Consider the following 14,877-nt stretch of genomic DNA (forward strand, 5'->3'; position numbering starts at 1 on the left):
TCCTATCCCACTGGGGGCATCATTCAATGAAATAGCTAAACGAAAGTCAAGCGTTATTATGGTTTTCGTCAAGATAGTGAGTGAGTGGGGTTTAACGCCGCTTTTAACAGTATTAACAGTAAGTGATGTAGGTCTCAGACGTTTACCACTTCGGTGAAACCCACGGGCATGGGTATGGTGCAGACAAACCTAGAAACGTAATCGGGGCAAAACGGGATTCGAACCCACAATCATAGATTTCTGGCGTGCCCAAGGGACGCAACTCTGCACAGCGTATCGCGGCGCATGAGGCCTTCCGCTGGGCCATCCGTGCCCCCTCGTCAAGATAGGGAATTGCATCAATATCAGTTTGGTAAACCACAAAACGTTTTGAAAACATTACTTTGACCCTGATCAAACAGCATTTGAGTAATAGTCATTCATAGTATTCATAGAAAGACCATACTCTAAAATACCTCAAAAGGTGTAAAATGTAGACACAAACGCGATTTCTGTATGCGGGCAATGGTAGACCAATGGCTTCAGCGTTCCATGTTCGATTTTTCTTATGGGTACAATATACCTCATTGCTTAACACATGGAATTAGTCCAGCAAGCACTTAGCAGTAACTAGTTGGGTGATAATTACTATAAAGGGTTAAATGGTCTGTGACAAACTGTCAATTATACCTATGTGTACGGCACTAGCTACAGACGATGACATTGGCGTTTTGCAACAATAAATTTGTAACATTTTCATCTCACACAGATAATAAGCTTGTTTATCTTCTCATCACTTTATCAGCACGGCACACCAGAACAGTCGGTCGGTTTCGACATCTAAACAATGTGTGAAGCCCATTTCTGGCGTCCCCCGCCGCGATATTGCTGGAATATTGCTAAAAGCGGCGTAAAACCAAACTCACTCACTCACTCCTACATCTAAAGCAACATGGCAAAACCGTGGTATCTCTGCTTGTGGTTTAATACACTGTGAGGTATTATCTATTCGGGGGATGCCATATTTTTTGGCGAAAGTAGCAACGATAGAAGTTAATCAATACTGCTCGCAAAAGTATGTGGGACTCCACTGTTTCAATATTTCTAACATTTATTCCGAATCAATTACATCTTAGATCATTATATGACAGGGTGATATAAAAGCGACAAAACCCTTTCCAAAATCATTACACTGCCCTGCTATAAGCAGTCAATAGTACGAATCCGACAATATCAAGAGCATGTGTTTATAAATCACAATCAACTAATAGTAGTGATAAAAGATGTTTACGAAAAGGTAAGCGTATCCTGCCCCATCCGTGGCGCCCGTAACAAACACATGCAAAGGGTAGTCAAAATAGGGAATTGCATCGGATATCAGATTGGTCATTGATGCGTCTAATTTGGAAATGTCCGTCACATGTCTGACATAAAACACTTTGAAAGGTTTACGACGGCCTTGAATGGTATAACCCTGATCAAACAACATTTGACTAAGTCTTATGGCGCTCTTTGAAGTTTTAATAGAAAGTTTTGAAAAATGTTGATGTGAAAATTGTGACGTGTAGAAACCAAACGCGCTTTCTGAAAGGCACATGTATGAGTGCGATGGGGTATGCAGCGTTTTTTTGGGTTAAATTTGTCTTTTTGGTACAATATACCTCATTACGTAACACATGAAATTAGCCAAACAAGCACTTAGCAGTTGGATTCTAATTACCATAACAGCTCTAATGATCTGTGAATTACACTGTCAACCGTCAATTACACCTGTGTGTACAACGCTCGCTGCAGATGATGGGCCTTTCGCAACAATTACATGTGACATATGTTCACCCGTCACTGACAACAACGACACAGACGCCGTTTATCTTCTCATCACTGTATCTGCAAGGCACACCAGAACAGTCGGTCAGTTTCCAGAGCTAAAGCACCATGGCAAAACCGTGGCATCTCTGCTGGTGGCTTGTTACACTGTGTAGCGTTATCTGTTTTGGGGATGCCATATTTGTTGCGAAAGTAGCAACGATAGAAGTTAACAATACTGCTGGCAATAACGACATCCGTCAGTATAGCCCTGCTATTAATTTGGCTCTTGACAATGTGAGAGAAACATACGCCGGCTTCATCGAGTTCGAGTTTGAATACAGAGACATTGAGTGCAACGCTGCCAAGATAGGTTCAACCGCAGCGGATGTCTATCATAGAACTGGTGTCAGCGTTTTTATTGGACCAGGTGAGTTACAGCGTTCATTCGGAAATGGGCTTCACACATTGAACCCATGTCGGGAATCGAACCCGGGTCTTCGGCGTAACGAGCGAACGCTTTAACCACTAGGCTACCCGACCGCCTCTAAAACTTTGTAGCGCCATGAGCATTAACTTGGTAAATGGAATCTGGCGCAGTATAGGACTTATTATTATTTAGCTGCAAGATTGTCAACAGCTCACTCACCCAAACGTACGTGTAATTCAAATCTAGTGAAATCCTTTTTGTTGAATTAAGAAGTCCAAGGTTGGTTGGTTGGTTTGTTGTTTAACGCCGCACTCAGCAATATTCCAGCTATATGACGGCGGTCTGTAAATAATCGAGTCTGGACCAGACAATCCAGTGCTTAATATCATGACCATCGATCCACGCAATTGGGATCGATGACACGCATCAACCAAGTCAGCGAGCCTGACCACCCGTTCCCGTTAGTCGCCTTTTACAAGCATAGTCACCTTTTACGGCAAGCATGGGTTGCTGAAGACCTATTCTAACCCGGAATCTTCACGGGTATGTATGTACTTAGGATTACCGTGTGATATTGTTTCAGCCTGCCCGGTGTCTGTACAGACGCTAAGTTACATGGCCAAGGAATGGAATATCCCCGTTATAACGCCCGCTGGGTACAAAGGGACACTTAAAAACAAGACCCTTTTCCCCACCCTGACGCGACTTTCTCCTTTTGGGCAAGAACAGTTTGCCGAATTCACCGTGCAGCTCCTTGACTTCTACGGCTGGAACCACATTGCCATCATCTACGACAACAGTGAACCTACGGCGATGTCGAGCCTCATGGGTGATACATTCGTGGATTTCTTCATGGACACTGACTATGATTGGACAGACTTCGCAATGACGAGCAGCGAGATGAACGACAAAGGTTACGAGAATATCCTGAAAGAGGCAAGCGAGAATGCAAGAAGTATGCTTTCATTACTTCCACAAATTTTAAAAGTGACAGTATTTTTGTCAAAAAGTAAATCATAAGCGCAAAATGTATGAGTAATGTATGTTCCATAGTTATATATCATACGTATATTTTCATGTGTACCAGTATACGATTTATCAATGGAATAGGTAAAATAATTATAACTGTTACAGAACTCATGTCATTAAACATTAAATTAGGATTTCGTCTGTCAGCTTCCTTCGTTGTTGCTGCAGACCGCCTCTGTGGTCTAGTGGTAGAGCGTCCGCCCGGAGAGCGGAAGGTCCGTGGCTCGATCCCCGACCGCGTCATACCAAAAGACGTTAAAAGATGGTACTTGTTGTTACCCTGTCTGGCGCTCGGCATTAAGGGGATAAAACAAGGACTGATCAGCTCGGAGTCAGTATACTGTGTCTGAGTGGAGTATTCATGTTAAACTGTGGCATGGTATCTCAGTGTGCCAGCACTATAAATCGGCATCAGTCCGGACTAGTACAAGCAGCCACACACACACACACACACACACACACGTACATGCACATCGCTATATAAGTGCAATAATCTTGGACGCGACGTTAAACCCAATTTCACCTCACCTCACTATCATCATTGCGTATGACTATGCTTGCCGTAAAAGGCGACTATGTTTGCCGTAAAAGGCGACTATGTTTGCCGTAAAAGGCGACTAACTAAAGGCTAACGGGATTGGGTGGTCAGGCCCGCTGACTTGGTTGATGCATGTCATCGATCCCAATTGCGTGGATCGATGCTCTTGATGTCAATCACTGGATTGTCTGGTCCAGACTCGATTATGTACAGACCGCCGCCATATAGCTGGAATATTGCTGAGTGCGGCCTTAAGCAAGAAACAGACAGCAGAGAGAGTAAATTTGCAGCAAGACGGAACTCAAGATTTATATTAAAATACATGTATTTTAGAAGATGCCAATGATTGCGATGTGTCCTCAGTCCAAAATGGTATTGTCAGAAGCAATATACTTGAATAGTTCAAATAATACAAATATATTTTAGACAAAATAATACAAATAAATTTTAGACAAAAAATAGCAATTGTCATTTCATCAGATATGCCACTGAACTAATGTTTCAGTATTCATCATTCACGCCCCCATCGATGATATCCGGGACATACTGCTTGTGGCACACCAACTGGGCTATACTGACGGGGAATATGCCTTCATCGTCACCATATCACTCAGAAAGGCCATCACGGAGACTGTGTGGAAGAGGGGAGACGGCAAGGACGAGGTATATTTGCAATGAATTATTTTTAATTCCAAATGTAAGACATGTTTAACGGAAGAACAGCTTCGTCCCAGCAGTAACGTTCGGGTTAGTCACGAATGTATCTTTGTCACATAAGAGGCTCGACTGAAACATGAAATAACGTATTTCTCGATGTTTCGTTAGGGAATATAACGATAATTTAAACCTCATTACTTCAGAGTGTCTTTATCATTTTACCTGTAATGACTTATGTATAGGTTCCCAGTGGAGAGTTCAGGAAAGAATGGGTCAATGCTGGTCCTAAGAGGCGGTCAAATGGATCATGTGGTCGGGCTCGCTGACTTGATTAATTTCATGTCATTGTATGTCGCAGACATTTAGACATTTGACGTATCAGGGACCAAACTGCCGTCGGATGCAATTTCCTATTTTGACTTGTACCGTAAATATGTTCCCGTGTTTGTTCATATGAACACTTACCTAGCCTTTGCATGTGTTTGTGATTGGTGCCATAAGTGGGGACAGATAAAGTCACCTTTTCGCAAACACCTGGTAATATCACTAGTTTATAGTGATTGATAAACAGGTTAGGAAGGCAAGCAGGATTTCTTATGTTTGAAGGGGTCCACATTAGCCTAATCCTGCACATGTGATCACAAGAAGGTTATATATTACAGATTGCACTAGAGGCTTTCCAGGGCGCCTTGTTCCTTTCCTTGTTGGACTCGAACAAGTCCGAGTTCCAGATATTCATGGACGCTGTACGGAAGAAAGCGAAGAAGAAACACGATATCAGTATAAGCCCGGATGATGTGAGTTGAGCATATGTTACATCGTAAAGTGTAGGTGTGTACGTAGTGGTCAGTAGTGGTCAGTAGTGGTCAGCGGCTGGGTTTTGCATTATTTACCTGGCGATTGATTCTACTCTCCTAAAACCCTGCCATGTACCAGTATGTGTTGCAGCTTTAATAATAATCCCTGAACATGTGTATATGTTTCTTTTCACACTTTGGCGAATAATATGTTGTTTTCTATCAGTGTCGTTCATACTTCCCTCTGTACTTAGAGATTCACCAGATACATTTGGATAGCATATGCACAAGTCCTGAGGTTGCGACCTAAATTATATGTACATGTATATGTTTCATCCGAGACCAATTGAACCACTGACTGCTATAAGATCGGCCAGTGATGTAAACTGCCATGCAAAAGAAAGTACTCACTTGAAAATTGGATGTGACCAAAACATTACAAACGCCACAAAAAGTTACAAGCTTGAAAACAGTCGCAGAAACACAGCAAACTTTGGGGGCAAAACGCAACGATTACACACGCATCAAATACATCCCCATCGAATAGACATTTCGTCTTTGTTTCATGTTAAGCCACCATCAAATATTGCTGTATACTTATTTGCCAGGCGGTTTATTTTGTCACTGTGCAGTTATTTCTTACATTTTCAGCAGCATTATTCTGGCTTGTTGTAATGTTCCCCATCATTTGTAGAGATTTGTAGTATGTTTCGAACATGGACATACAGTAAACTACGTTTATAACGAACACGCTTATAACGAACTGACGGATATAAAGAACTTACTTTTTGTCCTTAAAATTTGCTGCCGTCATGCTGTGTATATGCTTATAACGAACTACGTTTATAACGAACTAAAATTAGTGGTCCCTTTGAGTTCGTTATAACCGTAGTTAACTGTATTGTTGAATGAGTGCACATGACTTGTCTTTAACCCTCCCCTCCATATTATTAAAGCAGATCAGTGACATAGTGGGATACTACAACGCCTTCAGCATCTATGCGTCGGTCCTCAACGAGACTCTGACGGACGGCGGAGATCCCTATGATGGCCGCGAGCTAACCCGGAGGATGAGAAACCGGACATTTCAGGGTAAATCGCAAACCAGCACCCGCTACAGCGCGCTTGAGATTGTTGAGATCGTCTTTAATTGTTATTATTGTCTGTGATATTTTAGATTGTTGAGATTGGCTCAGATTGCTGACCTTGGCGGACATTGTTAAAGATGGCTGAGGCTTGGACATTGTCTGAGATTGTTGAGATTAGCTCAGATTGTTGAGATTGTCTGAGATTGTTGAGATTGTTGAGATTGTCTGAGATTGTTGAGATTGTCCGAGATTGTTGAGATTGTTGAGATTGTCTGAGATTGTTGAGATTGTCTGAGATTGTTGAGATTGTTGAGATTGTCTGAGATTGTCTGAGATTGTTGAGATTGTTGAGATTGTCTGTGATTGTTGAGATTGTTGAGATTGTCTGAGATTTTCTGAGATTGTTGAGATTGTCTGAGATTGTCTGAGATTGTCTGAGAATGCTGAGATTGTCCGAGATTGTTGAGATTGTCTGATATTGTTGAGATTGTCTGAGATTGTTGAGATTGTCTGAGATTGTTGAGATTGTCTGAGATTGTCTGAGATTGTTGAGATTGTCTGAGAGTGTTGAGATTGTCTGAGATTGTTGAGATTGTCTGAGATTGTTGAGATTGTCTGAGATTGTCTGAGATTGTCTGAGATTGTTGAGATTGTTGAGATTGTCTGAGATTGTCTGAGATTGTCCGAGATTGTCTGAGATTGTTGAGATTGTCCGAGATTGTTGAGATTGTCTGAGATTGTCTGAGATGGGTGGGAATGGCTGGTATTGTTGAGATTGGCTCAGATTGCTGACTTTGGCGGATATTGTTAAAGATGGCTGGGGCTTGGACATTGTCTGAGATTGTTGAGATTGGCTCAGATTGTTGAGATTGTTGAGATTGTCTAAGATTGTTGAGATTGTCCGAGATTGTCTGAGATTGTCCGAGATTGTTGAGATTGTCTGAGATTGTTGAGATTGTCTGAGATTGTCTGAGATTGTCTGAGATTGTTGAGATTGTTGAGATGGTCTGAGATTTTCTGAGATTGTTGAGATTGTCTGAGATTGTCTGAGATTGTCTGAGATTGTTGAGATTGTTGAGATTGTCTGAGATTGTTGAGATTGTCCGAGATTGTTGAGATTGTCCGAGGTTGTTGAGATTGTCTGAGATTGTTGAGATTGTCTGAGATTGTCTGAGATTGTCTGAGATGGGTGGGAATGGCTGGTATTGTTGAGATTGGCTCAGATTGCTGACTTTGACGGATATTGTTAAATATGGCTGGGGCTTGGACATTGTCTGAGATTGTTGAGATTGGCTCAGATTGTTGAGATTGGCTGAGATTGTTTAGATTGTCTGAGATTGTCTGAGATTGTTTAGATTGTCTGAGATTGTTTAGATTGTCTGAGATTGTCTGAGATTGTTGAGATTGTCTGAGATTGTCTGAGATTGATTAGATTGATTAGATTGATGAGATTGTTGAGGATGCCTGATCGTACTGAGAATGGCTGTGATTATTAAACATTGCTCAGATATTGTTGAGAATTGTTGAGGTTGTAGAGATTGGCTGTGGTGATTGAGAATTGCCTAGGTTATTAAGATAGGCTAACGTTATTGAGAACTGGCTAGCATTATTGAGATTGTCTGAGATTGCCTGCGATTATTGAGATTGGATGTCATCCAAAGTCTGCATGTCCTACACGAAACGATGTTCCCACTGACAAGGCATCAAATAGCATCACCATTGTATGTAAACACAATTACATAAATTAATTGATCAAAGAGCTTGATATAAGTGACCTATCACATGACATAAAATCGGTACAAAGGAGAGATATTTTGCTGGGTCTAGCAATTGTACCAACAAATCTCTGTGCCAAACATTAACCACAATCCTTAGTAAAATCTAGAGACTTTCTTTATATTCACAGAAAACATTTGAGACAAGTGGAATTTATACCATGTGGATTCGCAAGTATTTGCTTGAACGTTTGCAATCCCAGAAAGAACCAACCTCAATTCTTCCAAAACATTTGATTTTTCAACTTTGTTTGTTTGTTTGTTTGTTTGTTTGACGCCGCACTAAGAATATTCTAGCTATATGACGGCGGTCTGTAAATACTCGTACATCACTATTCCACATGACCAGACGTAAGGCAAAAATCTTAATTCCTTGAGCCATGAGGCATTGGTCACTAAACGTAGTGACCATAGATAGACATGATAGTTACATATCTATCTTCAGGGGTCCCGGACAATTTAAAAAAAATGTCATCTGAAGTTTACTGAAGAAACTGATAACATCTATGTAACATTTTGGGGTAAAAGTAAAACATTCAAGCTTGAAGTAGGTATCCCAAAGGTCACCAGTTGTGCTCCCCTTCTTGCTGGTCTGTGTTTTATCCATTTGAATTAGAATTTCTCTTCGAATTGGCAAAATCTAAACAAGGTAATATAGCCAAGGAGTTTAAGATTGTAAGACAAGAGGGACGACATCTATTTTCTAATAGTGAAATTGCCCTTTATGTCGAGTAATAATCCAGTAGCTCTAACATTTGGTGTCTACATTTCTAAACTTTTGAGGTACAATCGAGAATGTTCACGATTTCCAACTGCCTCATACGATTCTTCCTCAAAGGTTACAGCAGTTTGCATGTGTTTGAGACGGATGCCACGCGTGGTGCTGGATACGCTCACCTTTTCGCGAAAACCTGTTATGCCCTCTTTTCTTTCTGCAAGTATTTGATCACTGCACGCTTGTCCATTTTCCAAAGGGTCACAGACCCCTGCATATTTTACTAACTTGTCACATCGAAATAATTTGCTCAAATGACTCAAGTCTTTGTTGATATACATTTGTACATCTATGACATCCTGTAATATCCGACCGCCTCCGTGGTCTAGTTGTAGAGCGTCCGCCCGTCCGGGGCTCGATCCCCGGCCGCGTCATATCAAAAGACGTTAAAAGATGGTACTTGTTGTTACCCTGTCTGGCGCTCGGCATTAAGGGGCTAAAACAAGGACTGGCTCGGAATCAGTATACTGTGTCTGAGTGGGGTATTCCTGTTAAACTGCGGCATGGTATCTCAGTGTGCTAGCACTATAGATCGGCATCAGTCCGGACTGGTACAAGCACCCACACACACACGTGCATGCACGTCGTTATATAAGTTCAATAATCTTCGATGCGACGTTCAACCCAGTTTCAACTCACCTCGCCTGTAATGTCCACAACAAAATTCACCTTTGTGCAATTCCTTCTATGAGAGGCTTAGATCTTTTCAAACAACCCTCGTACAGGTATGGTATTCAAGAAAATAAGAGGAAGGGCCCGCAGGTAAGGATTTGTCCCGTTATCAATGTTAGCTATACATTGTACTTTTTTTTTTCGTTTTTCCAGTGTGTTATGCTACGTGTATTTGATTTCAACAGGCATAGCTGGTCCCGTCACTCTGAATGAGAATAACGGGAGATATTCGAACCTTGCGCTGCATGACATCGCAGAGAATGGGGAGGTCGTGGTAGGTAATCCAAGTTCATTTAATTCTCCAGGTAGCCATCATGGCTGCACAAGGATGTTACTGTGGTTTCTTGTGGCTAAATACTTCGTTTATGTACCCCTGAAGATCCGGGGAAGAATAGGTCTTCAGCAACCCATGCTTGCCGTAAAAGGCGACTGTTCTTGTCGTTAGAGGCGACTAACGGGAGCGGGTGGTCAGGCTCACTGACTTAGTTGATGCATGTCATCGTATCCCAATTGCGTGGACCGATGCTCATGATGTCAATCAGTGGATTGTCTGGTCCAGACAGGATTATTTACAGACCGCCGTCATATAGTATACATAATATATGGAATATTGCTGAGTGCGGCGTTGAACAAAAAACAAACAAACAAACTTATATGAAGTTGTTAGACACTCCCAGACAGAGATGCTCCTAGTGGGACTTTCAGGAACACAATTTGGGGAAACAGCCTTTTAATGAGGATCGGGTCGTTACAGCGTGTGGCCTGTCTGATTTATTTGTCTTCATGATCTTGTCACATTACTTGGACACGCTGTGAAGTAACGGAAGCACTGTTCAGCTCTCCAACCCACTCACTAGCTGCAGCTGTACACTGATTGCCTGTCCCGCAGGTAGTGGGCGTGTACATGGGTAAAGAACGGATATACGAGCGGGCAGAGAACCAGGAAATAATCTGGCCCAAGAACAGCAGTCCTCCTCTTGACGTACCAGTGTGCGGTTTCAAAGGATACAGATGTGAATACAAGAGTAAGTGGCACTTTCGGGTCAACAGATTCAGAGATGTTTTAACCGGTTTGCATTATTTTTATTATCCCGTCTGTCATTTGAACCACATTTTGGCCTTTCCCTCTTCAGAGTTTATGTACCACGTTGTTATACTTGCGTTCGGTTCCCAGAAATCCTCCGGGAAATATCTACCAATTCAGCGGTTCTCCCATGAGTGTGGTGCGGTAGGCTTACTCCCAAGAGCTTGATATACGTGACCTATCATATAATGACATAATCACATGAAAGATCAGTATACTGAGTAATGAATCTGCCAAATCATACATCAGTACTAACAGCATCAGTACTAACAGCATCAGTACTAACAGCATCAGTACTAACAGCATCAGTACTAACAGACTCTGCAGCCTGAAGACAGGCCAATTCCTCTTTTGTGTTGAATAAGCTCCATAAACATCCGTACCAAGCTGAGATATTTTGCTGGGTCCAGCAAATGTACCAACAAACCCCTGTATCAAACATTAACCACTATCCTTAGTAAAATCAAGGAAGGACTTTCATGGAACATCAAGTAAATGTTGAAATAGATTTTGAGTTACACGCTAATCAGTTCTCACAAATTCTACAAGCTGAAGATCCGAGAAGTTTTCAGCAATCATTGCTTGTAATAGGTGATTGACTTAATTCATGCATGTCATCGTATCCCAATTGCGTAGATCGATGGTAATGATGTCAATCACTGGATTATGTGAACTAAACGCGATTATTTACAGACCACCGTCCATAGCAGACACTGCTGGAATATTGTTCAGTACTGCGTTAAACAACAAACAAACAAACAAACAAACAAATAAATACATGCTGTAGATGAGTTTCACCCTTTCAGCTGCGAACTTTAAGTTGATCGGTGGACTAACTGGCGGATTGGTTTTTCTGTTTGTGATTGGCGCCCTCGTTTTTGCGGTCTACTTCAGGTGAGACTCCTCAGTTTATGCATATGCTATTGAATGATTATCACACACAACTTAATTTGAAGAAGCTCCCCTATTTTCCATGAAATCTAAAAGTCGTCAGTGTTTCATTCATATTTGTACCTCACGATCAGTTATGTTTATATCATACGAGTGAGTGAGTGAGTATGGTTTTACGCCGCTTTTAGCAATATTACAGCAATATCACGGCGGGGGACACCAGAAATGGGCTTCACACATTGAACCCATGTCGGGAATCGAACCCGGATCTTAGGCGTGACGAGCGATCGCTTTAACCACTAGGCTACCCGACCGCCCTTATATCATACGAACATGTACAAGCAGTGGTGCATTTACACAAGCCTCTCATGTTTAATATATTTTTAATAGTCAAATATCTTCATTGATATCTCATTCGTCACTCCTTTCCGACAAATGCACGTGTAAATCCTCATGTTACTATTATTTCAAACAATTACGATTCCATTCCACGTGTGCCTCATCGTAAATTCTAAATGAGTTGGCCCGCTGATCATTCCCCGTATTAGTAGTCTGTGGAAACGGGCCAGCAAGATAGAGAGGTGGTGGTGGATGGTGGACGACAAGGAGCTGATCACGGCCTCGAACAACGACGGACAGTCAGCTCAGTCCCTCACATCGCGGTTCAGCTCTATCACCCCCAAGAGCGACCTCCTGCCCGACTACAAGGCCAACCTCGCTATATACAAGGTAGGTATGACGTCCTACACCTGCAATAGGATGTATTATATTTACACCATCAGGGTGTGGTTTGTCCATTGTTTCACCAGGTTGAAGTTCTTGTTGCTATCCTGAGTGGGTCACCAACGTAGACATATTTGCAAGTTAAAATCCAAAAGGTCGACAATCAGGACACGAGTAAAGGGAATATACAGTTAAATACGTTTATAACGAACACGCTTATAACGAACTGACAGATATAACGAACTTATTTTTTGGTCCCGGCCATTTGCTGTATATTTGTTGTATGTATGCATATGACGAACTACGGTTATAACGAACTAAAAATAGCGGTCCCTCTGAGTTCGTTATAACCGTAGTTTACTGTGTATATATATATACACACAAAAAAGATTATAACGACTTAAGATTAGTGATCTCTTTGATATCCCAAATATGTATATATATATATGTATAATCGTAGTTCGTATATATAATATATCCTGTTATCGTGGGCTCGCCTCGATTATGTTTTTCGGTTTGTCATCACTTGGGCTTGGGCTTTCTTCCCACATTAAGCTGACACACCGTGACATAACTGGTTTACTGTCAAAAGAGACGTTTAACCAAATTCATTCGCTCAGCTTCTGAGATTTGAGTTACGATTTGATCGGCGTTATACCAGTACGTCAGAGAGTATACACTATGACACTGACGATTCCTCGAAAAGTTATTAGCAATTCATCGTTGGAAAACATATGAATTATCATTGTTGTTGTTAATAATATTCACATGAATAATATATTAAAACGCACGTCATTGATTTAAGGCAAAAATGGAAACGTCATGTATTTCGACTATCCATGTTAGACAAAGCGGAAAGACTTTTTCATGTATAAATTGTTTCACTTAAATTTCAGGGTATGCCAGTTCGTATGAGGATGCTGACAATGAAAAATATCAATTATGATAAACAGCTACTGGATGAGTTTGAGCACGTAAGATTATCCTTATGAATGACAATCGTTACTTGTAGAAGAGAACGCTTACGTGAATACTCGAGTAGATGAAAATGAATGTTAAAGCAGAAAATATTTGACAGTACATGCTTTTGATAATGGAATGTTTATTATCTTCAGATACGCAATCTCAATCACCCCAATTTGGTTCGAGTAATTGGAGCTTGTGTCCAAGGTGATGATAAATATATCCTCACAGATTACTGTTCCAAAGGCACCTTACAGGTTGGTTGATCATCACATACTTTATTTCAGCTGACTACCAGAATTCTCCCTGTGTGCTGATTGCAGGTTCATAGACATCTTTGGTCAACTTTTCACAAGTTTGCTAATCAAGTTTAGAGGATTATGATGTCAGGGCGTGAGAGTGGTGGTTGTTATCGACACAGGGAAACTTATGTATCTCTCGGGCATCGACGGATGCAGGTCACCTCGTATGGTATGATCCCTAGTACCACTGTTGCTGACACAACTCCATGTAACTCGTTACAACCAGAAGCAAACGTTATACTTATTTGACATTTACATGTACCTGCTAATTATAAAAGCTGAGATTGACCATGAAGTTTACAAAGAAGGAATTTAACTATGTACATGGGGTGTTTTTACTTTCAGGACATGATAGGCAACGCGGAGGTGAAGATGGACGATGAGCTGAAATTCGCTTTATGTATTGATATTATCAAGGTACTTTTCACACAAAAATTAATAGTCAGAAGAGTTTGATGTATTATTTCAGTTGCAAAAAAACATACAAACATGTACTCAGCTATTATTGTTGTTGTTATTATTATTAGTACCATCATCATCATCATCATCATTATTATTATTATTTACAGATTAAAATTAAAAATGCAGCAAAGATGGTTTGGTTGATCCTGGCACAGTCAGGCTGGTTAGGCTCATCAGTGATATAAATGATTTCATTGGATTTATAAAAAAGGACAAGATCAGGTTTGTTGGCCTGGATATGCCTGAGGCTGAAAACGGGCCTATTCCAAAGGATTTTGTATTTATCATTTTCCATTACGCCTCTACATATTCAGGGTCGTACCATTGTTGGACCTCTGTGTCAAAACCACAAGCATGGCGAAGACGGTAATAAAATGATCGAGCTACACCATCATGTCGTTTAAGATACTGTGTTTGTGCCGAAGCTGGGCATCTACTGACAATGTGTTAGACAGTCTCATCAAATTCATTAGATAATCTACATTTCATATTCACATTTTGATGCAAAAACACACATTGACGGTTTCTGGTGGGAAGTGACTGGTCCTGGGCAGCAAACAGAAAGCCTTCTGTTTCACTTTTCAGGCCAGCCGACCTCATCCAAGCAAAGGAATCGCAGAATTACTGATCTTCTCAACACACTGCACATAAACTCGATGCAGTGGTCGTTCAGAAAGCCTCTCCTTGAAAAACTGAGTCTGGGCCGATTTGATATGACACTTCACTTGGTTGACACTCATTACTGTACCGTCCAGCAGTACAGAACCATCAACAAAATCAACACCGACATTGAGATTATGTCCCACATCCTTGGCTCGTTTTAGAAAACTGCGGAATGTTATTATTATTATCATTATGGTGATGGTGATGGCGATGGTAATGGTGATGGTGATGGTGATGATGATG

At 41.2% G+C, this 14,877-nt stretch overlaps 1 protein-coding gene across 1 annotated transcript; it reads left to right on the top strand.

Annotated features, from left to right (window-relative positions):
• Positions 1-1,914: 1,914 nt before the first annotated feature.
• LOC139464150 (atrial natriuretic peptide receptor 3-like) lies at positions 1,915-14,622 on the top strand. The gene is made up of 12 exons (XM_071245680.1): positions 1,915-2,215; positions 2,799-3,170; positions 4,288-4,445; positions 5,102-5,236; positions 6,193-6,328; positions 9,732-9,820; positions 10,436-10,571; positions 11,437-11,524; positions 12,091-12,250; positions 13,141-13,218; positions 13,855-13,926; positions 14,557-14,622. The coding sequence occupies exons 1-12, from the start codon at positions 1,915-1,917 to the stop codon at positions 14,620-14,622; spliced, it is 1,791 nt and encodes a 596-aa protein (XP_071101781.1).
• The last annotated feature ends 255 nt before the right edge of the window (positions 14,623-14,877 follow it).

Source organism: Haliotis cracherodii, unplaced genomic scaffold (assembly GCF_022045235.1).
Source record: "Haliotis cracherodii isolate W230 unplaced genomic scaffold, xgHalCrac1.p SCAF_16, whole genome shotgun sequence".
NCBI classification, from domain to species: domain Eukaryota; kingdom Metazoa; phylum Mollusca; class Gastropoda; order Lepetellida; family Haliotidae; genus Haliotis; species Haliotis cracherodii.